Source organism: Geotrypetes seraphini, chromosome 2 (genome assembly GCF_902459505.1).
Source record: "Geotrypetes seraphini chromosome 2, aGeoSer1.1, whole genome shotgun sequence".
In the NCBI taxonomy this organism is placed as follows: domain Eukaryota; kingdom Metazoa; phylum Chordata; class Amphibia; order Gymnophiona; family Dermophiidae; genus Geotrypetes; species Geotrypetes seraphini.
Window position 1 is genome coordinate 264895874 of NC_047085.1, and position 27079 is coordinate 264922952.

Sequence of the window (27079 nt, forward strand, 5' to 3'; positions counted from 1 at the left end):
GTTAACAGACATATAAAAGCAATCCAACAGAAGCAAAAGAAGAATATTATTCTCACCTTATCTCTAAATTCCCAAGCAGATCTGAGGGCATCTTCTTCCTAACAGAACGCTGCAGTAAGAAAGCATCTGGGGCAGGCAGATGGCGGGAGGCTGGCTTTGTTGTGCCTCTGGCTGCCTGAAGATTTTAAAATACAGTGGCAGGGAGCTGGTAGGTGGAGGAATCAGGAATGAAGCCTACCTCCTGCACCGGAAGTGTTCTTCCTGCAGTGTTCTTCGTAGGCTGCAGAAATAACACTTCTGGGACAGGAAGGCAGATGGTGGGAGGCTGGCTTTGTTGTATCACTGACCAGCGATGGGGAGCTGGTAAGTGGGGGAATCAGAAACTGGGCAGAGGTCGGATCCAACTGAGAGGAGTGGGGGCTGGAGTTGGGAATAAGGGAAGGACAGATGCTGCACGGGCTGAGGGGTTAGGAAGGGGTTAGGAAGGGAGGGAAAGAGATGCTGCTGGTGGGTGAGAGAACAGGAAAAGAGAATTGTTGGATATAGGTGTGGAGTGAGAGGGAAATTGGGAATAGAGAGAGAGAAAGGAGAGATGCATGGGGAAGAGAAGGATGAAAGGGAGAAATGTTGGGTATGGTGGTGGAGAGGGAACAGAGGGACAGATTGAAGGGGATGCATATTGGACATAGTGATAGAGGGAGAAGTGTGGCATGGTGCTAGAGAGGGGTGATAGAAGGAAAAGTGGGCATGGAGATGGTTGGCAGTGGTGAAAAATGCTGCACATGCTCCAGGAGATGAGACAGGGAGAAATGTTGGATGTGGCAGTAAAGTATGTGGGAGAGTTGCCTAGATCTCTCAAGACAGAGAGAGAGAGACACAGAGAGAGAGAGAGTTGAGAAACACTGGCCTAGGACACCAGTCTACAGCAGTGGTTCCCAACCCTGTCCTGGAGGATCACCAGGCCAAGCGGGTTTTCAGACTAGCCCTAATGAATATGCATGAGAGAGATTTGCATATAATGGAAATGATAGGCATGCAAATCTGCTCCATGCATATTCATTAGGGCTAGCCTGAAAACCCAATTGGCCTGGTGGTCCTCCAGGACAGAGTTGGGAACCACTGGTCTACAGTATCTAGCAGACAGTTGGAACTCAAAGAAACATAATGGCAGATAAAGGTCAAATGGCCCATCCAGTCTGCCCACCCGTAGTAACCATTATCTCTTCCTCTCTCTAAGAGATCCCATGTGCCTATCCCATGCTTTCTTGAATTCATATAGTCTCTGTCTCCATCACCTCTTCCAGGAGACTGTTCCATGCATCTACCACCCTTTCTGTAAAAAAGTATTTCATTAGATTACTCCTGAGCCTATTACCTCTAAACTTCATCCTATACACTCTCATTCCAGAGCTTCTTTTCAAACAAAAGAGACTTGACTCATGAGCATTTATGCTACATAGGTATTTAGACATCTATCATATCTCCCCTTTCATGTCTTTCCTCCACAGTATATATACATATTGAGATCTTTAAGTCTGTCCCCATATGCCTTATGATGAAGACTATATACCATTTTAATAGCCTTCCTCGGGACCGACTCCATCCTTTTTATATCTTTTTGAAGGTGCAGTCTCCAGAATTGTACACAATACAATTCTAAATGAAGTCTCACCTTAGTCTTATACAGGGGCATCAATACCTCCTTTTCCTACTGGCCATATCTCTTCTTAGGCACCCTAGAATCCTTCTAGCTTTCGTTGTAAACTTTAAAACCCAAATCCCACTCTTCTGTCGTGCACATTAAGTTCTTCATCCCCTAAACTGTACCATTCCTTTGGGTTTTTGCATGACCTTGCATTTCTTAGCATTAAATATTAGCTGTCAAAGCTTCGCTAGGCCTTTCTTCATGTTATTTATACCATCCGAGATGCCTGCTCTATTGCGTATTTTTGTTATCATCCACAATGAGGCAAATTTTACCTGAAAGCCCTTCAGCATTATCGCTTATAAAAATGTTAAAAAGAACAGGCCCAAGAACAGAAACTTGAGGCACACCACTGGTAACATCCCTTTCTTCAGAGTGATCGCCATTGACCACTACTCTTGTCTTCTACTCAACCAGTTTCTGACTCAGCCCGTCACTTTGGGGCCCATCCCGAGGGAACTGTTTATTTATTAGACGTCTGTGTGGAACACTGTCAAAGGCTTTGCTAAATTCTAAATACACCACATCTAGCACACTCCCTCTATCCACCGCTGGAAGAAGACAGGAAGAAGTCCGCCGCCGGCAGTAAGAACTGCAGTCGAAGTCCGTCCCTGAGTATCTCTAGGACCCACTGGTCCGAGGTTATCTTTAGCCATTCAGGAAGGAAGGCCGAAAGCTGCCCCCGATTCGGAGGGGCCTCGCCAGAGACCTGGTGTCAATTTTCTCTTGGAAGGGACAGAAGGCAGAGAGTTGGAAGGCTGTTGGCGCACTGCATCTCCAAAGCGAGGTCTGTAGGACGCTCCGAAACGCTGTACTGACGCAGGGGATCCGGCGTACTGTGAGGTTCTCCGGAAGGGATGAAATTTGTCCGTCCCGTCCCCTTGGTCAGACGAGGTCTAGAGCCAGGAAGCGCCTTAGGCTTACGGTCCTGCACACTTGCCATCAGGTCATCCAAATAAGAGCAAACCTTTGAAGGGTAATTTGCTCAGTGTAGCCTTGGATGAAGAATCACCCGACCACTGCCAAATCCATAACATTCTCCCAGCAGAAAATGAATAAGCTCCCAGCTTAGCAAAAACTTTCAAAATATCATAGAGTGTGTCTGCCAAACAATTCCCTCCAGAAACCAGGAAGTCGAGATCCCTAAAGGACAACCTCCTCAGGATCCTGACAAAGTTTAGTATGACATACCCAGGCCACAAAGGAAGTTGCCGCTGTACCTCACACTCCCATTGCAGCGAAATAAAAAAGACGCTTCATGACAAAATCTAGTCTTTGGTCCTGGACATCCTTCAGGACAACCCCTCCATCCGAGGGCAAAGAAGTACGTTTAGTGACCAGAGCCACCACAGAATCCACCTTCAGCGGGACTAGGCATTTGGAAAATTCTGAAGCCATGGGATACAATTTAGTCATGGCCCTAGTGCACTTCAGGGGACCTTCTGGGGCCTCCCAAACCTCCAAGAGCATTTCCGCCAAATCCGTGTGATCCGGAAATGCAGCCGAAAGCGGGGGCTTAGAACTCATGACAGAACACTCCGCCTGAACCGCTGAGTCTGAATCAAGTTTTAATGTCCACAGGGATTCAGAGATAAGATCAGGAAGGCGACTGGACTTAAAGAGCCTGCGCAACATCTGATCTTCTCCCAGATTGTGGAAATCAGTGTTTTGGGAATCCCCGAGATCCGCTAGACTTAGCCACATCAGCAGAGTCCACCAATGGCATAGAAACTGATGCAGGCACCGAGGCAATAGCAGGAAGTTGCCGCTGACTTTCAGGAAGACCAGCAAGGGAGAAGATTGACATGCTGGAATCCAAAGGCTGCACAGACTGCCAAACCAGAGTCTGAGAGGGAGATACAGGCATAGCCTGCTTTCTCATGAAAGCCTGATACATCATATTCCGGAGGAAAATAGTCCCCAGCTGACAGTGCCAATCTGCAGGACTCAGATTTGGAATGTTTTTAAGACTTATGAGACTTTTCCCCAGAATTGTGCTTGCATTTCATGGAAGTGCCCTCCCTCGCCCAAATTTGGCGTCCCAAACGCTGGAATTGTGTCTCTGGCAGAATCAGAGGAAAGCAGGGCCTCTCCGGAGGATAGTGCGGGATCCACGCACAGTTCACGCCCCTTGCGGGCCGTGGTCCACATGATAAACAGCTGCAAATCCTTCAGCCATCCGCCACATTTACAACATGAATCCATGCCATCCTGTCCCGAGGTGGTCATCTGTGAACTTTGGAGCAAAAACAAAGTTTCTAAGACCAAAAAAATATGCTTTTAAAAATTTTAAAGAAAATCCAAGATGGCCACTGCGGGTGCTGATTTTGCCTGAAAAATGCCCGTTAAAACTCAGGAAAACACGAAAAATGGCGATTTTAGGATTTTACAGGTGGGGGCGACCAGGGCATGTAGGGAAACCACCCAAAACCCCGATTTAAGAACCCCCCCAAAATTGACAAACTCTGCTCTCCTATGCGGAAAAGGTAAAGATACTCCTCCCACCTGTGTCCCTCTGAAGAGAAATGGAGATCGCATAGCTCCCCGACCGCAGTACAGCTGAGCTAGTCCCAAAATGCCCGTGTCAGCTCCTTCAGCTTCCCAAAATGCTAACCGCACGATAACCTGACAACCCTAAAGGGAAAACATAACACTCACCTGCAATCAATAATGAACGGACACCGAAGGAGCTAGCACACATGCCACTTAATTAAATAGAGCTGAAGCCCCTGAGGATGGAAACCGCTTTTGAAAGCTGGTACAACTGTGCCTTCTTTTTTTTTTTTACATGGGAAAGAAGAAATAAGGCAACACTGCAAAAAGGGAAAGAGACCTGCGGTGAGCAGGTGTGTCCCAAAAGAGGGTAAGGCATGGACCTGGGGGAGCCCAGGTGTAACCCCGAAAGCTGGCACTGCTCAGCCAGACATCCCTCATTTTGAAATATGCAGGCCTGGACCGAAATCCACAAGCAGAAGCTAGGAGTTATGAGAAACACATCCATCAGTCTGCTGGAGATAGAGTATACTGATTGGCCAGGAGGCTGTGCATCCAATAATGCTAAAGACAACTCCGTTCTCTCTATCTCCACCTGCTGGTTGATGGATATAATCCCATTAGTCTCTGGATTTATCTGCTGTTGATGACAAGGAAGTAGCTGGATATGGAAGAAACTCTGCCTCAATCCACCATTCCTCCAACACTGAGATCTTCAGGCTGCCAGTCGGCTCAAGGTTGGACTGATTCTCAATTCCTGCAGAACCACACATACGAAGAGGGGGAGGCAAAATCACAGCCCTGAAGAGCCCTGCTGAGCCCCCCGTGGATGCCTAACAGCTGCACTCAAGACCCTACGATTCAGTAGGTGCGCTAAGATACTAAGGTTATGGATCCCGAGCTCCACAAAGATCTGTGCAGCTGGCCAAACAGGTCCCCAAGGGATTAACTTGCCAGCTGCAGACCCAAGTCTGCTTCTTCTCCATGCAGGCAGAGTTCTCCCCTGAACTGGGGAGCTCTGGTGCACAGATAGCCGGAAAAATTGTGAAAAATACAGAAAATAATAAAGAAATAAGGTCAGAAAGACACCTTCCGTCTCGAAATCAGAAGGAAAAACTGAAGGAGGCAGTGAAGCCCTCGGTAGAAGCAGGAAGAGTTGAAAACCTGGAGGTCCATCTGATGTTTCACAAGCATGGGGAGAATACCCTACTGTCCAGAATGACACACCTATAGGACTAAAAAAAAATCTTGTTCAAGAAAGCCTTTTATAAAATGCTATTGTAGTTTTCATACTTGGATTGACCTAAAATATCACATAGATAATGTTCCTCATACTGTTTAAAAAATAAACCAAATGGTTTAATTTGAAGAATTAAAAAACACATAAAGCATTATCTTTCATCTGTCCCCTATTTCTGACCTGTCAAGTGGGTGGAAAATAATTAATCCTAGAGCAGCTGCACCAGTTAAGACCATAGCAGTTTTCTGGATTAGGCATTTAATATTCTGCTGCGGATGGCTTAGGAATCCATTGGATATAACCCTTGCATTCAAACTGGTGAGTCCAAGATCCTCTGGAAACATTGGCTGCAGGCAGGTATACGTACTTTAGATGATGTGATCTCAAATGGGAAAATGCTAGATTTATTACAACTGCAACAATCATTCGGCATCTCAAAGTCTCAAGCTTTTAAATGGCTGCAGTTGAAACAGGCCATTCAGAAAGGGTTCCCTGATTGGCGAAATTAAAAAAAATCAGTATAGCTTGCCTGGCCTATGTTTCCAGACAAATTTCCAAAGGCATCAGGCTGCCAAGTGGTACAAATTAATATCTGAATATTTAAATAAAAAAACAAAAACAAGCTTAAAAGACATTTGAAGCATTAAGATAAAGCAGCAGATTTCTGTTACTCAATGGCTACTGATTTGGACTTGGAGGATGAGATCTACAGCATCAGCATCTATGAGACAAACATGGTTCTTTTTGTTACATAGAATTTTTTGGACCCCCAGTTCGTTTACAAAAGTTGGACAGTTCAGTCTAATAGATGCTGGCCCTGTCATCTTGAAATAGGGACACTGGTTCATCAGTTGTTCTATTGTCTCTTGATATTCAATTTTTGGAAATCAATATGGGGACAAATTAATTTGTTACTGGAATCTTCGATTCCGTTATCCTATGAGGTGGTAATCTGTGGGACATTGTTGTCAACTAAACCTCCATTAGAAAGGTATAAAAGCAGACTCTATCATTGACTAGGATAGCCATGCAAATGGTTACCAAGAACTGGAAAAATTGGGACAGACAATTTTTCCTTTTGGTGTGAAACTTTATGTTTATGTTATAAATATGAAAAAATGAATTCAAAAATATCATAATAAACTATTTAAATTAACATAGTGTCCATTGACGAATTTTGTTAACTCTGATTAGTTGGATTATGCCTTTATTTCCTATTTGATTTGCATAAGAACATAATAATTGCCGCTGCTGGGTCAGACCAGTGGTCCATCATGCCCAGCAGTCCGCTCACGCGGTGGCCCTCTGGTCAAAGACCAGCGCCCTAATTGAGACTAATTCTACCTGTGTACGTTCAGGTTCAGCAGGAACTTGTCTAATTTTGTCTTGAATCCCTGGAGGGTATTTTCCCCTATAACAGACTCCAGAAGAGCGTTCCAGTTTTCTACCACTCTCTGGGTGAAGAAGAACTTCCTTATGTTCGTACAGAATCTATCCCCTTTCAATTTTAGAGTGCCCTCTTGTTCTCCCTACCTTGGAGAAGGTGAACAACCTGTCCTTATCTACTAAGTCTATTCTCTTCAGTACCTTGAATGTTTCGATCATGTCCCCTCTCAATTTCCTCTGCTCGAGGGAGAAGAGGCCCAGTTTCTCTAATCTTTCGCTGTACGGCTACTCCTCCAGCCCCTTAACTATCTTAGTCACTTTTCTCTGGACCCTTTCGAGTAGTACCGCATCCTTCTTCATATACAGTAACCAGTGCTGGATGCAGTACTCCAGCACATCCAGGGAGGGGGGGGGGGGTAATATATTTTGTTGTATACATTGATCGATTGTAAGTGGTGTCTATGACGTTAATTGCATGTATATATATTTAATGCACTGTTCGCCAATTGAAAATGAATAAAGATTTATAAAATAAGTTTTTAGCAACTTTAATGTATTGTTTTACTGAACAGCTCTAGACGACCCAGATTTGTGGTGCGTGATCATCATTAAAGGAAAAAAAAAAACCAAAACACCTTTCTAATAAAGGTTAACTGCACTTTAAAATGACTATTCTGGAGTAGGATGTCCCTGTGAGCACTCACCTGGTTTGTTCAGAAGGCATCGAAGTTCATACTCCACATCTGCCTGCTGCTGCTCTAGGTTCTGCTGCTTAAAGCTGTGAGAGAAAAAAAGAATTCTATGAGAAAGGCATGGGGAGGAAGGCAGGTCCCTAGGATGAGGGATGTAGAGCTCTGCAATGAATAACTGCAGCAGTGCAGGAGAAGGTGGCAAGTGTGCTGGGGCTATCCAGGTCTGAGAGCAGGTTGAGAGATGCTCACCCTGCATAGAGGTATTAGTGGCAGCTTCAAGGTTAACTAATCCTATTACTATAATATTTTCCTACAGTTTAGTTTCTGTCTTTTACTGTACATTAAATATACAAGTGATTTTCATCATATAGAAGTTCGGAGTACAAATTCTTTCTCAACACATATGCAAATGGCTAAGCAAAAATCTCAGACATGCAAAAACAAACAAAAAAAAAACAACAACCCTGCTGGCATGAGTCAACGACAGGCTTCTGCATTTCACAATTCCAGATAGACTAGAAACAGCAAAAGTAGGTTCCAGTGACATCATTGGGCAGTATGGCTGGGTAAACTAGGAGCTCTAGCCCCAGTAGAAGTTAAAATCTAGCATCCGAAGTAATCCCTGGTTTGTTAAAGCATTTGGTGTCATATTGGTACAGTGAATAGCTGGAAGTGGATTATACCAGCAAAAAAGAAAATGGAAGAATCCTGAAGTTCTCTTAAAGCGCCAGAAAAAAAGTAGCCTCTGCTAGGTGCATGGCACATTGGGCATGGTGTGTTTGGCTTCGGGAGAGTGCATTGGAAGAAGAATCTACCCATAATAATAATAATAATTTTATTTTGTATACCGCAATACCAGAAGCAGTTCAGAGCGGTTTACAGAAGAAGAGACTGTACAAAGACAGTGATGTTACAGAGAATATTGTCAGTTACATTGGTAGAGTAGTCGGATATGCAATAAGTAGATCAGAGATACAACAAGACAGGGAGGAGTCAGAGAAATTTGTCAAAGAGATAGGTTTTGATTGATTTCCTGAAGGCTTGGTAGGAGGGTGTGTTAGAAATGAGGGTGGTTAGACATTTATTCCATTTGCCAGCTTGGAATGACAGTGTTCTATCAAGGAATCTCTTGTAGATACAGCCCTTCAGGGAGGGGAAGGCAAACAGGTAAGTGTTATATGTGCGGGCGGTGCCTGGAAATGCAAAATTGTGCGTCAGGTAGATCGGGGATGAACCTGTTATGGTTTTGAAGCAAAGGCAGGCAAATTTGAAGATGACCTTTGCCTCCATTGGCAACCAGTGAAGTTTTCTGTAGAATGGGCTTACATGGTCCGACTTTTTGAGACCATAAATGAGGCGGACAGCAGTATTCTGTATGATTCTCAGACTTTTTATGGTTTTCTTATAGGATCCCAAGTATATGATATTACAGTAGTCTAAGGTGCTTAAGATTAGTGACTGAACCAGCAATCGAAAGGAGAGGAAGTCAAAATAGTATTTGATGGTACAGAGTTTCCAGAGGATGCAAAAGCATTTTTTAATCTGGGCATTGATATGGTCTTCAAACATCAGGCATCGGTCCAGGGTGAATCCTAGGATTTTGATGGTAGAATTGATTGGTTAGGTTAGCCCAATTAATTTCAGAGAGGTATTCGTTAGTTTGTGGTTGAGACTTGCCAGGAAAAGCTTACTTTCTTCTGGGTTTAATTTTAGTTTGAATTGAGTGGTCCATTGTTCTACCTTGGTGAGAATGGAGGAAGTGAGTTGTTCAGTCTCTTGAGTCAGTGACGTTATGGGGATGATGATTGCAATGTCATCTGCATAAATGTATGATTTCAGTTTTAAATCGGATAGCATATGACCCAATGATGTAGACATTGAACAGATAGGGAGAGAGAGGGGAGCCCTGTGGGACTCCGCAGGGGTTGCTCCAGGGTTGGGAAAAGGTTCCATCGCTGTGAACTTGGTAGGTGTGGTTTTTTAAGAAGCCTGTAAACCAGGTTAGTACCTGTCCCGAGATGCCAATAGAATCGAGGCATCTAATCAGAATGTCATGGTCGACAAGGTCAAAGGCACTGCTTGGGTCGAATTGAAGTACCAGTGCGCTTTTTCCAAGAGAAAACAAATGGAAGAGGTGATCAGTCAAAGACGCTAAGACGGATTCCGTGCTGTAATTTGTGCGAAATTCTGACTTGGAGTCGTGTAGAATGTTAAACTTCTCTAGGTGTTTCATAAGATTGAGATTAACTAGATCTTCCATTAGTTTAAGGAAGAGATGGAATAGACATTCTAAAATGCAAATGTAAAGTGTTAAATGGTTTAATACAATTTATATATTGAAGACTTTAATAGAAAATGGAATATAATATATAAACGGGGAAAAAAAGGAAGATGATAGCTATTTGGATGTATGTTTTTGTTGGACAGTCAATTATATTCCACAACCTGCTCTAAAATTTTGAAAATTGGCAGTATAGTTATAATGGGTATATAAGAAATATTAATTTAATTTAATGATTAGAACGATGTTTTTCGGGTAAGGGTTTTCTTTTCCTGTGGGGGGATTGCTGCGGAATTATATACTAGCCATGTTTGTAAGATTGTTGGAATTTTTTTTTCCTCTCCCAAAAGTCTAAAAGAGAGAACGGAAATGGTTCAAAAATCTTTCTAAACTCAGGAGACTTACATTCCCGAAAGCCTGTGCGGGAGGATATACGAGAATGGATTTTTTTTTTTTTTTACATCTACCGGAAACATAATGTGAACGTACTACAGAGAATACAAGAAGAAAGAAGAGGAAATGGAAATCAGAAATGGTTTACAAGAACATTGGAAGATCGTAATGAATTCTATAATCCGTTCTCTCTTTGAAAGGAAGAAGAAGAGAGAAGAAAAGAAAAGATGAAGAAAAAAAAAAGAGAGAAAAGATAAAAAGGGAAGAAGGAGAAAGGAAATGCAAACAAGGAAAAAAAATGATAAGTTTGGCTGGTGTATAGTTTGGCGGTGATCTCTTCTGTAGGGAGGGAATCTTTGCTCGTGGATTCATTGTTTATATATCATTATGTTCCCATACTAATATTATTAATAATATAGAGAGAGGAGGAAAAAATAAAATAAAATAAGAGAGCGCTTTAATGATTTAAGGTGCTATTAAAGATGAATACTTTATTTATTTAAAAAAAAAATAATAATAATAATATTTAATATAACATATAACAGAAAGGAGAGGAGGAAGGAGGGGAAAAAAAAAAAAGAATAGTATTCTTTTCTATATTTTATATTCATTCCAGGATTTAAATTGGTATACAAGTGGAATGAAGATATATTAATGAATTAACGATACTGGATACAGAATTTCAAGATATCTTTAGGAATGTATATGAGGTTGATTTAATTCATCAAAAATATAGTATATTATTTATACCTGAATATCATTTTAAATATTAAGTGACTTAATTTGAATTTTGAATGTGAAAAGGTCTTCTTGGAGTGTGCTATTACCGATCTTGATATGCGGGAGGCCAAGTTTACACAACTTTTGCTTAATGGGGAGGGTGGTGAGGGGGAAGGGAGAAGGGGGAGGGAAATGGGTAACGAAAATTCTATAAGTCAGGGTTTAATAATAGGAAAAGGAATAAGTATTAAACATGTGTGGGTATCTGATCAAAATTATTATTATAGAGATTCATGTCAAATATTAATTGTTAATTTAGATGGCGCTTAAAATTTATTCTCTTAATGTCAATGGTCTAAACCACCCAATCAAAAGAAAGAAAATATTGGATTTTCTTCATAAGCAGAACGCTGACATTTATTTCATGCAAGAGACACATCTGTCAGGAATTGAATCTAATAGGGGGTTGGGTATCCAAATGTTTTTTTGCACCTGCTATTGGTAAAAAAGCGGGAGTAGCTATTCTTATAAATAAGAAGTGTACTGCGGATTTCAAGTTAATAAAATTTGATTCTTTAGGAAGATGGGTACATATTAAAATGGTTCTGAGAAATACAACCCTGGATTTATTTAATTTATATGCTCCTAACTCAAATCAAATGGAGTTTTTCAAACAAATCCAACAGATATTACTACCATTGGCTGCTTCTAATTTAGTAGTAGCTGGAGATTTCAATGCTGTAATGGATCCTATTTTGGATAAAAAACCAAGTAAAATTATGAAATCGTTAGGCTTAGACAATTTGATACAATCTTGTGACTTAGTTGATATATGGCGTATTCTTCATTTTAATGATCAGGAATATTCTTTTTGTTCTCAGGTCCATAAATCCTTTTCAAGAATTGACTATATATTTGTTTCTAATAATATAGCACAAAGAGTGATGAAAGCAATTATTGATCCTATTATTATTTCAGATCATGCTGGTGTGTGGATTGACCTACAGAATGATATACCAATATACTCTAAACCAATTTGGAGATTTGATAATACTTTGCTTGCAGATATGAACTTTATAGAAGATTTTAAAGTAAAAATGAATGAATTTTTTCAAATTAATAATTCAGATAATATAAATATTGAAATTTTATGGGATGCTTATAAAGCAACAATGAGAGGAAATATTATATCATACTCTGCATATATGAAAAAACAACTTAAACAATATACAGAATTGGAACAAGAAATTAAACTATTAGAACAAAAATTAATTGTTAAATGGGAACATGATACATTGCAGAAATTATTAAAAACAAAAGTTAAATATAATGAGATTTCTTCTCAATTTGTAAGGAAAGATATGTTCTGTCAGCAGGTGCAGTATTATGGAAATTCAAATAAGGCTGGAAGATTATTAGCAAATTTTCTTAAAGCAAAAAAAAGAAAATCCAAGATTATTGCAATTAAAGATAAACGGGGCAATACACACACTAACATTAAGGATATTATAAAACAATTTCTTGATTTTTATAAGGATTTGTATTCTTCTGATACTTATGAAAATAAAGAACAGGATGGATTAGAGTTTTTAAAATCATTTGTTGGACCAAATATACCGGATCATATAAAAAGAAGTTTAGAAGAACATATATCTTTAAAAGAAGTAGAATCAGCATTGAAAGCTCTTAGAGTTGGATCCGCTCCAGGTGGAGATGGCTATACTGTTGAATTTTATAAAACATTTCAAAATATTTTATTACCATATCTATTAAATTTATATCAGTATCAGATAAATAATGGAAATATATCAGGTACTATGGCTGATTCTGTCATTATTGTCTTGCCAAAACCAAACAGGGATCTGACAATGGTATCAAATTACAGGCCTATATCTTTGTTGAACGTAGATGCTAAATTGATTGCTAAAGTGCTAGCATTAAGATTAGCAAAAGCTCTTCCTTTTATTATTGATGTACACCAAACAGGATTTGTTGCTAAAAGATACTCTTCACATAACACTAGATTGGCATTTCATTCTTTAAATTTAGCAAAAAATATGAATGATCCAGCTTTTCTAATATCGTTAGATGCAGAAAAAGCATTTGATAGAGTGGAATGGAATTTTATGTATCAAGCTCTAGAATGATTTGGTATAGGACCTGGTTTTATTAAAATGATTCAAACATTGTATAGCTCCCCTGGAGCAAGATTGAATATAAATAATAACTTATCAGATAGATTTAACTTGCTAAGGGGAGTTAGACAAGGATGTCCTTTATCTCCCTTACTTTTTGATATCGTTCTTGAACCCTTATTAATTGCAATCAATCAAACTAAGGAAATAAAGGGAATCACATTTTCTAATTGGGAATTTAAACTATCTGCACATGCAGATGATATTTTATTATATTTAAGAGAACCAGGGGACACCATTCCATGTTTACTTAATTTAATAGAAAAGTTTGGAAAATTTTCTGGATATAAAATCAATTGGGAAAAATCTGAAGTTCTTCCAATTAATGTCCATTGTACCAAATGATTATTTGACTCATATTCATTTAAATGGAAAGAGGAAGGACTAAAATATTTAGGTATTCTTATAAAAAATACAATTGATGACACAGTAACAGAGAATGAAAAACTTTTATTAAAGAAAATAACAGAAATGTGCGAGCAATGGAATCCTTTACATCTTTCTTGGTGGGGAAGAGTCCAAACAATTAAAATGATGATTTTGCCTGTGGTTTGTTATCAAATGAGTATGATCCCAATTTTTTTTCAGGGGTCATTTTATAAAAAGCTAAATAGCGTTCTTACAAAATTTGTTTGGTTTGGGAAAAGACCCAGAATTGCTTTAGCATCACTACAAAAAACAATCAAGGAGGGAGGGGTAAATTTTCCAAATTTTTATAGGTACCATCAATCCTATATTTTAAGACAGGGTATGTATTGGATCCTCCCAGATCTCATGGAAAATGTACCTGACTGGTTATATTTAGAATGGCGACTCATGTTCCCTTTGCATTTAGAACATCTAATTAGTATAACAATGCCTAGGAGATATAAAGATAACAGAATTCTACTAGATACATGGAAAACACTAAGATATATTAGCAATATATCACCAGATCCATTGGCTAAATCATTAAATCAATCCATTTGGGTAAATTCCAGGATCAAAATTGGTGGATTCAAAATAGTATGGAAGCAATGGATAATTGCAGGTATACGATCTTTAAAGCACAGTTACTTACCGTAACAGGTGTTATCCAGGGACAGCAGGCAGATATTCTTAACGCATGGGTGACGTCACCGACGGAGCCCTCGGTACGGACCTTTTTAACTAGAAGTTTCTAGTTGGCCGCACCGCGCGTGCGCGAGTGCCTTCCCGCCCGACGGAGGAGTGCGTGGTCCCCAGTTAGGATAAGCCAGCTAAGAAGCCAACCCGGGGAGGTGGGTGGGACGTAAGAATATCTGCCTGCTGTCCCTGGATAACACCTGTTACGGTAAGTAACTGTGCTTTATCCCAGGACAAGCAGGCAGCATATTCTTAACGCATGGGTGACCTCCAAGCTAACAAAGAGGGAGGAGGGATGGTTGGCCATTAGGAAAATAAATTTTGTAACACAGATTGGCCGAAGTGTCCATCCCGTCTGGAGAAGGCATCCAGACAGTAGTGAGTAGTGAACGTGTGAACTGAGGACCAAGTGGCCGCCTTGCAGATTTCCTCGATGGGCGTGGAGCGGAGGAAAGCCACAGAAGCAGCCATAGCTCGGACTCTGTGTGCCGTGACAGCACCTTCCAGTGACAGACCGGCCCGAGCATAGCAGAACGCAATACAGGCAGCAAGCCAATTGGAAAGCGTTCGTTTGGAGACAGGATGACCCATACGGTTAGGGTCGAAAGACAAAAAAAGCTGAGGAGAGGAGCGGTGAGCCCTGGTACGGTCAAGATAGTAGGCTAGGGCACGCTTACAATCCAGTGTGTGCAGCGCCTGTTCCCCAGGATGGGAATGGGGCTTAGGGAAAAAGACAGGCAACACAATGGACTGGTTGAGGTGAAAAGCTGAGACCACCTTAGGAAGAAATTTAGGATGGGTGCGCAGGACCACCTTGTCATGGTGAAAAACAGTGAAAGGTGGATCAGCGACCAGTGCATGCAGCTCACTAACCCTCCTGGCAGAGGTGATGGCAATCAGGAAAAGCACCTTCCAGGTAAGGAATTTGAGCGAAGTTGAGGCAAGAGGCTCAAAAGGAGGTTTCATGAGAGCTGATAAAACCACATTCAGGTCCCAGACGACAGGAGGAGGCTTCAGAGGTGGTTTGACATTGAAGAGACCTCTCATGAACCGGGAAACCAGAGGATGAGCCGTGAGGGGTTTTCCGAGGATAGGCTCGTGAAATGCAGTGATGGCACTGAGGTGGACTCTGATGGAGGTAGATTTGAGACCAGCATTGGACAGAGAGAGCAAATAGTCCAGTACAGATTCCACCGCCAAAGAGGTGGGATCCTGATGATGCCGCAGACACCAGGAGGAGAACCTGGTCCACTTCTGATGGTAACATTGGAGGGTGGCCGGTTTCCTGGAGGCGTCCAAAATGAGACGGACAGGCTGAGATAGATTCTCTGGAGAGGTCAGCCCGAGAGAAACCAAGCTGTCAGGTGGAGCGAAGACAGATTGGGATGTAGTAGAGATTGATGCTGCTGTGTAAGTAGAGTAGGAAACACAGGAAAGGGAATGGGCTCCCTGGAGCTGAGTTGGAGCAGGAGGGAGAACCAGTGTTGTCGTGGCCATCGAGGGGCGATGAGAATCATGGTGGCCCTGTCCCTGCGGAGCTTGAACAAGGTCCGCAACATCAGAGGAAGTGGAGGGAAGGCATACAGGAACCGATCCTTCCAATCGAGCAGGAATGCATCTGGTGCCAGACGATGAGGAGAGAAGAGTCTTGAACAGAATTGGGGCAGCTGATGATTGTGAGGTGCTGCAAAGAGGTCCACCTGCGGAGTGCCCCATCGAGCAAAGATGGAGTGGAGTGTTGGAGGATCCAGTGTCCACTCGTGAGGTTGAAGTATGCGGCTGAGATTGTCGGCCAGGGAGTTCTGTTCGCCCTGGATATAGACCGCCTTGAGGAAAAGATTGCGGGCCGTGGCCCAGGTCCAGATGCGTAGGGCCTCGAGGCAAAGGAGGCGAGATCCGGTGCCGCCTTGTTTGTTTATGTAGTACATGGCGACTTGATTGTCTGTGCACAGGAGAAGAACCTGGGGGCAGAGAAGATGCTGGAACGCTTTGAGAGCGTAGAACATGGCTCTGAGTTCCAGGAAATTGATGTGATGCTGACGCTCTTGTGGGGTCCAAAGACCCTGGGTGCGTAGATCCCCTAGATGGGCTCCCCACGCATAGGGGGAGGCATCTGTGGTGATGGTCATGGAGTGAGGGGGCAGATGAAAGAGTAGACCCCTGGAAAGATTTGAGGAGTTCAACCACCATTGGAGAGATTGCTGAAGAGATGATGTCACAGAGATGGGATGAGAAAGAAGATCCGTCGTTTGTGACCATTGGTTGGCGAGAGTCCATTGAGGTGTCCGGAGATGGAGGCGTGCCAGAGGAAGGACATGAACTGTCGATGCCATGTGGCCCAGGAGGACCATCATTTGTCGGGCAGGAATGGTGGGATGCATGAGGACCTGACGACAGAGATGGAGCAGGGTCCACTGACGATCGGAGGGAAGAAAAGCCCTCATTAGAGTGGTGTCCAGAACAGCTCCGATGAATTGAAGTCGCTGGGTGGGAAGCAGATGCGACTTGGGGTAGTTGATCTCGAACCCCAAGAGATGGAGGAGAGAGATGGTGTGATGAGTAGCCTGTAGCACAAGTTGAGGCGACGGTGCTTTCACCAACCAATCGTCCAAGTAGGGGAACACTTGGAGGTTGTGAGACCGGAGGAAGGCCGCTACCACTATCAGGCACTTGGTGAATACCCTGGGAGATGAGGCGAGGCCAAAGGGAAGCACCTTGTACTGATAGTGATGGTGGTGTACCTGGAAACGCAGGTAGCGGCGAGAAGTCTGATTGATGGAGATGTGAGTGTAGGCCTCCTTGAGGTCCAGGGAACATAGCCAGTCGTGTTGAGAGAGAAGAGGGTAGAGCGTGGCAAGGGAAAGCATTCTGAACTTCTCCTTGACGAGGTGTTTGTTGAGGTTCCTGAGATCGAGAATGGGACGGAGGTCTCCTGTCTTTTTGGGTACCAGGAAGTAGCGGGAGTAGAATCCCTGACCCCTTTGTTCTGGAGGGACCTCTTCGATGGCATTGAAAAGAAGGAGGGATTGAACCTCCCTCAGGAGGAGGGGGATTTGAGATGAATGAGAAGCAGACTCTACGGGAGGGTTGTCCGGTGGAAGAGTCTGGAAGTTGAGAGAGTAGCCGTGGTGGATGATGTTGAGGACCCACTGGTCCGATGTGATGACCTCCCAACGGCTGGAGAAAATGGTGAGACGACCTCCGATTGGTTGTGGAAGAGGTAGCGAAGGTGGAAGACTGGCTATGCCCTGGAGAGAAGAGTCAAAAGGGCTGAGACGGCTTAGCAGAAGGCAGAGGCTTGTTAGGTTGAGTGGATTGAGAACGTGCCTGCGCCTGGTGATGTTGCTGCCGTGGCCGCCGAGACTGTTGGGAAGGCGGGTTGAGTGGTCTGGCTGAGAATCTGCGCTGGTATGAGGTTTGAGGCCTGTAAGGACGTGTAGGCGGAGCCTTCTTTTTTGGTTTAATCAGGGTGTCCCACCTGGTTTCATGCGCAGAGAGTTTTTGGGTGGTGGAATCCAGGGACTCTCCAAACAGTTCATCCCCAAGACAAGGGGCGTTGGCTAGACGATCTTGGTGATTAATGTCCAAGTCTGAGACTCTCAGCCAGGCCAGGCGGCGCATGGCTACAGCCATGGCAGAGGCACGGGAGGTAAGCTCGAAGGAATCATATATCGAGCGGACCAGGAACTTTCTCAATTGGAGGAGACCAGAGATTTGTTGCTGAAAAAGTGGGATCTTCCTCTCTGGGAGATACTTCTGGAGGGCTGACAACTGCTGGACCAAGTGTTTCATGTAGAATGAAAAATGGAAGGAATAGTTGTTCGCCCTGTTGGCCAACATGGCATTCTGATAGAGCCTCTTGCCAAACTTGTCCATGGTTTTACCCTCTCTGCCAGGAGGGGTGGAGGCATAGACACTGGAGCCCTGAGTCTTCTTTAAGGTGGATTCAACCAGGAGGGACTCATGGGGAAGTTGTGACTTATCGAATCCTGGAATAGGGATAACCCTATAAAGGTTATCTAACTTGCGTGGGGCCCCAGGTACTGTAAGGGGGTTTTCCCAATTTTTATAGAAAGTCTCCCGTAGGATGTCATGCACGGGTAGTTTAAGAAACTCCTTGGGAGGTTGCTCAAAATCCAGAGCCTCTAGAAAGGCTTGGGATTTCTTGGAGTCTGATTCCAGAGGGAGGGATAGGGCGGCAGACATCTCCCTGAGAAACTTTGAGAAGGAGGATTGCTCAGGCCTGGAGGTGGCATCAGGAGCTGAGGGATCCTCATCAGAGGAGGAGAGATCTTCCTCGGTACCGGGGGGAGACTCTTCCCACAAGTCTGGGTCCCGGACCTCCGGGTGTGCATGACGCGACACCGGGGTGGAAGGGTCGGTATGGTGAGTCTTGGACAAAGATTTCCCAGAGCGTACCGAAACGGTACCGGGGGAAGAGGACCGGCGTCGGTCCCGGTCCCGGGAAGAATGGTGCTCCGCTCGGTCCCGAGGAGGATCCGCAGTGGCATGTTGGGCCGAGAGAATCGGCATGGAGGTATTAATAGGTACCGATGGGGTGGACACCGGTGGCTCGGTACGGGGCTCGGGCCGGTCTGGTACCGGAAGGAGCGGTGCCAGGATAGTAGGCAACAGTTGCTCGAGCTGACGTTTCAGCTGGTCTTGCAGTTGACCCTGGAGGATGGCCGCAATTCGGTCATCCAGGGGAGGCACCGGAACCGCTTTCTTTTTCTTCGGTTCCTTAGGTGCCGCTCTACGTCCCGGTGATGAGGAGGCCGATGATGAGGCACTCACCGAAATCGGGACGGAGCGCTTTCGGGCTCGGCTCGAGGCCGGCAGGGTCGGTGTCGCCACTGTGGCTGGTGGGCGCTCGAGGGAAGGGGTAGGCTTCTTAGCCGGCTTACCTTGCGCCAGTGGCGCCGATGTGGGGTCGGGCGTCGTCGAAGCCGACGGTGCCGATTTCTGTGGTACCGCTGTCGAAGTCGAGGATTCCATGGTCGACCCGGTGCCGAACAACAGATCTTGTTGGATTTTTCGGTTTTTAAGCGTCCGCTTTTTAAGAGTGGCACAGCGGGTGCAGGAGTCCGCCCGATGCTCTGGCCCCAAACACTGTAAACACCAATTGTGTGGGTCAGTGAGGGAGATCGGGCGTGCACACCGCTGGCACTTCTTGAAACCGACCTGCGGGGGCATGAAGGGGAAAACAGCCTCCGCAAAATCGAATCCCGAGGCCTGGATAATGGCAACAGGCCCCGCCGGGGCAAAACGAAAAAAGATAGAAAAAATCAAAGTTTTTTTTTTTTTTTTTTTTGCAACTAAAAGAAAAGAAACCCGAAGGTGAATACAAATAAAATAAGAAAAAATTCGCGAGCGGGAAGGCAAAAAAGTGAGTTCAACGGCCGTTGAAAAACACACGCGTCTTCTTCGCTCCGCGGAAACGAAAAAAACTGGGGACCACGCACTCCTCCGTCGGGCGGGAAGGCACTCGCGCACGCGCGGTGCGGCCAACTAGAAACTTCTAGTTAAAAAGGTCCGTACCGAGGGCTCCGTCGGTGACGTCACCCATGCGTTAAGAATATGCTGCCTGCTTGTCCTGGGATAAATGATGTTATAGTAAATGGATCAATGCTTAGTTTTTCACAATTGCAACAGAAATTTGGATTGAACAAGACACAATATTTTAAATGGATGCAATTGAAGCAGGCTATTCAGGAAGGGTTCCCTGAATGGAAGAATCTTAACACTCAGTATAGTTTACAGATCCTTTGCTTTCAGGCGGATTTTTTAGGACACCAAGCCGCTAAATGGTATAAGATTTTATATGGATTTTTAAACAAAAAAAAAGAACAGGGCTTAGGGACATTTGGAGTATTGAGATAGGACAGACAATTTCTGCATCTCAATGGCAAAAATTTTGGTCCTGGAGGATACATACTACAAGGTCAGCATCTATGAGATGTTTTTGTTACACAGAGTTTTATGGACCCCTACGCGATTACAAAAAGTAGATAATAATAGATCCAATAGATGCTGGCATTGTAAGATAGAAGTGGGGACATTAGATCATTTAATTTTCTTTTGTCCCTGTATTAATGCTTTTTGGAAAATAATTTGGCCCCAAATTAATAATTTATTAGAAAATCATGTTGGACTATCATATGATACAATATTATTTGGAACAGCAATGAGAACTCAAAGTCCGATATCTGCAAACAACAATAAACTTTTGTTAATATTGACAGGGGTCGCCATTCAGCAAATTACTCAAAACTGGAAGGATTACACTAAGTTAAATTACACTTTTTGGTGGAACTCAATTTGTCATATTTATAAAATGGAAAAAGTGATGGCATTACAACAGGGATATATCCATAAGTTCAATAAAATTTGGGGACCATGGACTAATTTCTCTACTGATCAGATATCATAACACATGGATAGAGCATATAGGGGGGCTAGGGAGGGTAAACTTTTGTAAGAATATTCTGATATAAAATTCTGATAAAAGGGTTTTCTTTAACTTACAATATAAGTATATTTGATTGTAATTTCAAGTGTTTGTTAAAACTATGTATTACATATATTTCACTTGATGTAAGTAATAAAAAAGTATAAAGATTAAAAAAAAAAAAAAAAGTTTAAGGAAGAGAGGAATATTGACAATGGGTCTGTAGTTGGAAGCTGAAGAGACTGGTTCTTTGGGGGTTTTGATGATAGGAGTTACAAGAATATGGCCAAGTTCCAACAGGAAGTGGCCAGTGGACAGGCAGAGAGAGACCCAGTTGAAAAGTTCAGCTTTGAATGGGAAGGGGGCTGTTTTCATAATAGTCGGTGGACAATTATCTTGTAGGCAATTGGATTTTGCAGAGTAGAGCTTGAGGAATTGGTTCCAGTCTGGGTTTTCGAAATGATTCCAGATCATGTCAGTAGTTGAGCCATCATATTCTAGGACAGATAGATTGATTGAAGGGTCAGTGCTTGTAGTTACAAGAGACGTTTTCAGAGTGCAAATTATTTTGGTGAAGTAGTCGGCTAGGTTTGCAGTGGAGGGTGGGAGATCTGTGTGGGTATGTTTATGTAGATCAATATTAAGTAAGGAATTGACTATTTTGAAGAGTTCTTTGCTGTTCAGCGAAGGAGAGTTGATTGTTTGGGAGTAATGTTTGCAACGCTTTTCTTTGATCATTCTTTTGTACTCTAACTTTTAGTCGCCAATTGTACCTGTCATTATCTTTTCCTGATTTGCACCATAATCTTTCTCATTTACGTACTTCTCGTTTAGTGCTAGTAGGTCAGCATCAAACCAGCTGGCTGATAAACTGTGTCTTTTTTTACATAATTTCAATGGTGCAATGTCATTGAGAATCTGATTACTGAAATTTTTCCATCCTAGGATGAAATTTGGGTCTAGATCAGGGATGGATATTAGGCTATACTGTGACTCTAATCCATATCATTTTCTCTTTGAGATTGATCCTAGGGTTCCTTTTGGTTTGTTTTTTGAGCCAGTGTAATTCAAAATTACATAGAAGATGGTCTGACCAGGGGGTGTTGGCCCAGGTTTCACCTTTAAAGTTTACACTGGGGATGGTTGTGGCATTGGAAAGAAATGTGATCAGATCTAAGTGGTGACCTTTCCTGTGAGTTTTAGTCGGAGGTGGTTTGGAAAAGCCTAGAGATGTGAGGAAGGAAAGTAGATCTGCAACTTTGGAGTTCTCTTCCTGCTCGAGATGTAGATTGACATCACCGGCAAGAAGATCGTAGGCACCGGCAACTGAGTTTGGAAGGAGGAATTCATAGAGATCTTCTTTTGCTAGGCTCCATTTGTTAGGGGGGGTGTAGAATACTGTAATGATCAAATTCCATCTTTACAGTCCTCTTTGGATATTTTGCAGGTGATAATTTCCAAGTCGTTGGTTAGTTTAGAGTCAAGCGTTTGAAACTGGAAGTGATCCTGGAGGATTATTGCTAAACCACCTCCTCTCTTTGAGTTTCTTGATAGAGGAATAATTTTGTAATTTGAAGGTAGTAAATCACCTATGATAGCGTCCTGATTGGAAATTAGCCATGTTTCGGTTAGAAGTAAGATATCTAGGTGGGATTCTTCTAGCCAGTCTTTGACCAGTTGGGCTTTGTTTCTAACCGAATGAATGTTCAGATATGCGCCAGTAATGGTGTGGTGTTCCGAAGGTGTCGAGTGCTCAGCTCGGTGTAAGTTTTTAAGGAATCGTTTTATTTTGTGCAATGGTCTGGAGGAGTGACGAGGCATTAACCACAGAGATAGGGAGGGGAGGACCTAATTCCAAGCAGTCATGGAAGATAAGAGAGGGGCAAAGTGATTTTTCAGGTCCAGTGATTCTGTAGGTTGGGATAGGTTCAAATGCTAAGGCTCTTGAGATCTAGTTTCTCGTACCGAGTAGGTAGAGAAGGAGGAGGGCTGTAAGCTTTCCTGTGGAGTTGGTCATGTTTGCTCTGTGACTGGTGGAGGAGTTAGAGAGAATGGGACTAGGAACTTGTCAGTCGAAAGGAAATGGAGCAGGCTGTATGCTGTGGGGAAAGGGGGATGATTGGCTGCCCTTCCTCTCACTGGGCGGGCGATATATGTGGCCTCGTGTTAGGTCGGGTTAGAGGGAGGTGTCGGGCGTCCCGCTAAAGAAAGGTGGAGCTGGTAGTTGGTTGACCCTGTGAGTAATTATAGGAATTAGCCAGATAATGGAATAACCAGAAGGTCAAGAACTTAGAATAGCTTAGATAAATCTGGAGTCATGAAAGTACATAATATGTTATTCTGTACTTAAGATGTGCTGATTAACTAGAGACATGCATATTTAAGGTGTGCAGAGACTTTGAAGCTGCAGCCCCAATCACAAAAGCGGATCTGCAGAAGGGGGCTGAGGACATTAAAAGAGAGTTCACAGTGGTTTGAGGCAAAATCAAATATGCGGTCCATGAAATCAAACAGGAATTTGCAGAACTGGTAGGACATATGGAGGGATCTTTTTTATCATTTATATTTTTAATTAGACGTATTTTAGAATATAGCTCTTGATGCAGCCCTGTTTTGGGCAAAATATGGCCCACGTCGGATAATTTTAGAACCATTAACAATAAAGATCTGGGTCAGTCCATGTCAACTTGGCATCCGCAGCGTTCCCGCTAAGCTGCGCTGGGGTGCGCTGGCGCTCAAAATATTACCTCGCAGCGCACAAGTTTCTCGTCACAGCGCACACAGTGTAGAGCACAGTTCTTCAACCGCCGGTCCGCAAACAAAATCTTGCCGGTCCGCGAAGGATTCGGTCCCCGCCGCAACGAAAGGCCGGCATCAACTGACTTGCAACTTCCTGTTGCAGTCGCTGTGCCGGGACTCCTGCCTTCGCCGGGACTCCTGCCTTCCACCGCGTTTGCCTCCTGCCTTGTCTCCGCACCTCCAGACCAGCAGCGGCAGCTGTGTATGCTTTTAACTTCGGCACAGAGCTGCCCCTAATCAATAGTTTAGCGCGGTTTCATAAGGCAGCCTCGGGGCCTTTGCTAGGCCGGCCCACATCGCATCATCGAAGCGGGCCGGCTATCAAAGGCCCCGAGGCTGCCTCATGAAACCGCGCTAAACTATTGATTAGGGGCAGCTCTGTGCCGAAGTTAAAAGCATACAGAGCTGCCGCGGCTGGTCTGAACTCTTGGGCCGCTGAAGGAGGGCAAAAAGCAGCTGTCCTGGAGGTTTCCCTTCCTCTCGCCTTTACAGGTTCCTTTTTTCCACCTTTTTTTTTTTTTCCTTCAAACGGCAACGGGCCCCAGCATCGACATCAATCAAGTAAGTTCCACTGTCAATCAAGCGGTTCTGCTCGGCCAAAGCTTCCCCTGTGACATGAGCCACCCTCAGGGGAAAGAAAGTGACCCACAAAGGTGAGGGGAAGGGGGGCAGATGATGGAAGTTGGGGGGGGGGGGGAGAGAGAGAGAGAAGGGGCAGATGATGGAATGGAGGAGATGAGAGAGAGAGAGAAGGGGACAGATGATGGAAGTGAGAAGAAGGGAGAGAGAGCAGAAGGCAGATGGATGTCAGTTGAGAAGGGAGAGCAGATGCTGAATGGAAGTGGGGAAAGAACACATACTGGATGGAAGGAGGAGATAAATAAAGGGGGAAGAAAATAGTAAGATAATGGAGGGGTGAGGGAAAGGGGTGACAAGCTGTGTGTAGACACAGTGAAAAGAGGGAAATGGGACTAAATAGTAAGAAAGAATTTAATTTAGATGGAGGCAGAAAATAGAGAAGGAAGACCAGAGAAGAAAAGGGAAGAGAGAGCAGAGAATGATCAGATCTGAGTGGAGGAAATGAGAAGAGAGATATGCTAAAAACCACAGGGGGGAGGGAAGGATAGAGATGCCAGACCATGAGGGGAACAGAAGGAAGATGATGGATGCTAGACCAAATTGGGGGGTGGGGGGGGGCAGGAGGAGAGATGGCAGGGAAAGACAGACAGTGAATGGAAGGGGCAGATGCTGGACTGAAGAGACAGAGAAGGTTATCATGCTGCTGTACCGGGCCATGGTACGCCCTCACCTGGAGTACTGCGTCCAGCACTGGTACTTTAAGAAGGACACGGTACTACTCGAAAGGATCCAGAGAAGAGCAACTAAAATGGTTAAGGGGCTGGAGGAGTTGCCGTACAGCGAAAGATTAGAGAAACTGGGCCTCTTCTCCCTTGAGCAGAGGAGATTGAGAGGGGACATGATAGAAACATTCAAGGTACTGAAGGGAATAGACTTAGTAGCTAAGGCAGGGAGAACGAGAGGGCACTCTCTAAAGTTGAAAGGGGATAGATTCCATACAAACGTAAGGAAGTTCTGTGGTAGAAAGCAACATATTTATTTGGCTCATAACTTGCTGGCGCCCGATATTTTTAGCTCACAGTGAAAAAAGTTTGCTCACAACACCCGCCCGCTTAGAGGGAACACTGCATGTAGGTATCCTAACTTATGGCACTAAGCCATGCAAAAGTTTCAACCTCTAAAACCTGAAATTAATGTAGCAAGAGGTGCCTAAGTAGAGGCCTAAAACTTTTTGTGTGTGCCGTACATACACAGAGTATTGCTAACATCAGCCTGAAATTTAGTCTACTGGTACAACTTTTTGTACTAAATAAGCTTTGGAGTTTCAAAAGTTTATGTTTATTTAAGATTTGATATACTGCTCCTGCATTTTACTGACCTAAGCGGTTTACAATGTATTAAACTAAAATGAAATTAGGTACTTGAGAAAAACTACCCTATCTGTCCCGAAGGCCCACAATCTAGCTAAAGTACCCGATTAAAATAAAAATATGTAATACATTTCCAAGATCAAAAATCAAAGAAATAGAAAATAGAAAGAATTAAAGAAGATAAAAAAACTAAAAATAAAATAAAACAAATTTAAGAGATAGGAAAGTCTCTGAGGCAGTTTGATAGTAATTCAGTCTGCAGAACCAGGTCAACCAGCTGCCACTAAAGAAGCAGGACCAGGAACCACGCAATGAGGACCACCATGACACCAGTCACTAGACAGGCAAGGCCAGGCGCTGCCGACAGCAGACCCTGAAGTGAAGTTCAGTTTCCCTTTGATGTATCCAACAATGCAGGTGCAGGAGTGCAAGTCAACCGAGGAGCGGGGGAAAGAGGGCAGGCCACAGGAGATAATAATAATAATAATAATTTTATTTCTTATATACCGCTATACCATAAGTTCAAAGCGGTTTACAACAAGTTACATACAATGAGAGTAAGAGATATTTCAATGAGAGTAAGAGATATTTACAACAAGAAGTAAGAGATGTTTACAACTAGATACATACAATGAGTGTATGAGATGTAAGGGGAACAGAGAAAGTACTTTCTGGGATACAAATTGCAAATGGAAGAGAACCAAGATGTTTTGAATCAAAAGGAAGTATCTAGTCAGAGATTGGGGTGCAGGGGAAAACAATTTGGGTGGAATACCTTTACAAATGGGAAGAAGGATGAGTTAATCTAAAATCAAGAGAATTGGAGATTGGGATGAGGATGACTGAGGGGGATTGGGCAAGAAATAAGAATTAGAATTTGTTAAAGAGACAGGTCTTCAGTGATTTTCTGAAGTCGGCGTAAGAAGTGGCCTCGAGAATGGGTTTTACGAGCCATGTGTTCAGTTTGGCTGCCTGGAATGATAACATTCTGTCAAGGAAATTCTTGTAAAGACATGATTTCAGGGATGGGTAATTAAAGAGATTTATTCTGCGAGAGCTCTTATTAGAGCTGTTGAGGATGAATTGAGAGGCGAGGTAAGTTGGTAGCATCCCAAAGATAGCTTTGTAACTGATGCAGGCAAACTTGAAGAGTATTCTGGATTCCACCGGCAACCAGTGGAGTATCTGGAAGTATGGGGTGATATGTTCCCATTTTTTTAAACCAAAGATGAGCCGGACCGCAGTGTTCTGTATTAATCTCAGCTTCTTAAGTGTCTTCTTATAAGCTCCCAGATATATAATGTTGCAGTATTCCAGCGTACTCAAGATGGATGATTGTACAAGTAACAACACAATTCTAATCATCTCCACTACTCAAAAATTGTTCCCAAGTTTTGAACTCTATCCCAGAGATCAATCGCTCAAACCTAAAGCTATTCTATATTAGATATCTAAAATACCTTGAAAGATTTCTTCATTCTCAGACTAGCAAAAGCCACCAGCTTTTTTCTTCACCTTCTGGATTATCTCCTAGTAATCCGAGTGTTTGCTGAACCAATTTATTATTATAACCATATATGAAATCATTATAGCATATAAGATCATGTAGATATAAAAAATAAAAAGTATATACTAAAAGAGATCTAAAAATATAGAGGATTGTTTAGAGGATAA

The 27079-nt window shown here is 43.3% G+C and overlaps 1 protein-coding gene across 4 annotated transcripts in view; it reads right to left on the minus strand.

Annotated features, from left to right (window-relative positions):
• MICALL1 (MICAL like 1) overlaps window positions 1-27079 on the minus strand; it is a 108646-nt gene that overhangs the window by 20860 nt on the left and 60707 nt on the right. For all 4 annotated transcript variants that reach the window (XM_033929562.1, XM_033929560.1, XM_033929561.1 and 1 more), the window contains exon 13: window positions 7529-7602. In XM_033929562.1, the coding sequence (XP_033785453.1) occupies window positions 7529-7602 (74 nt within the window). The remainder of the gene's footprint in view (window positions 1-7528; window positions 7603-27079) is intronic.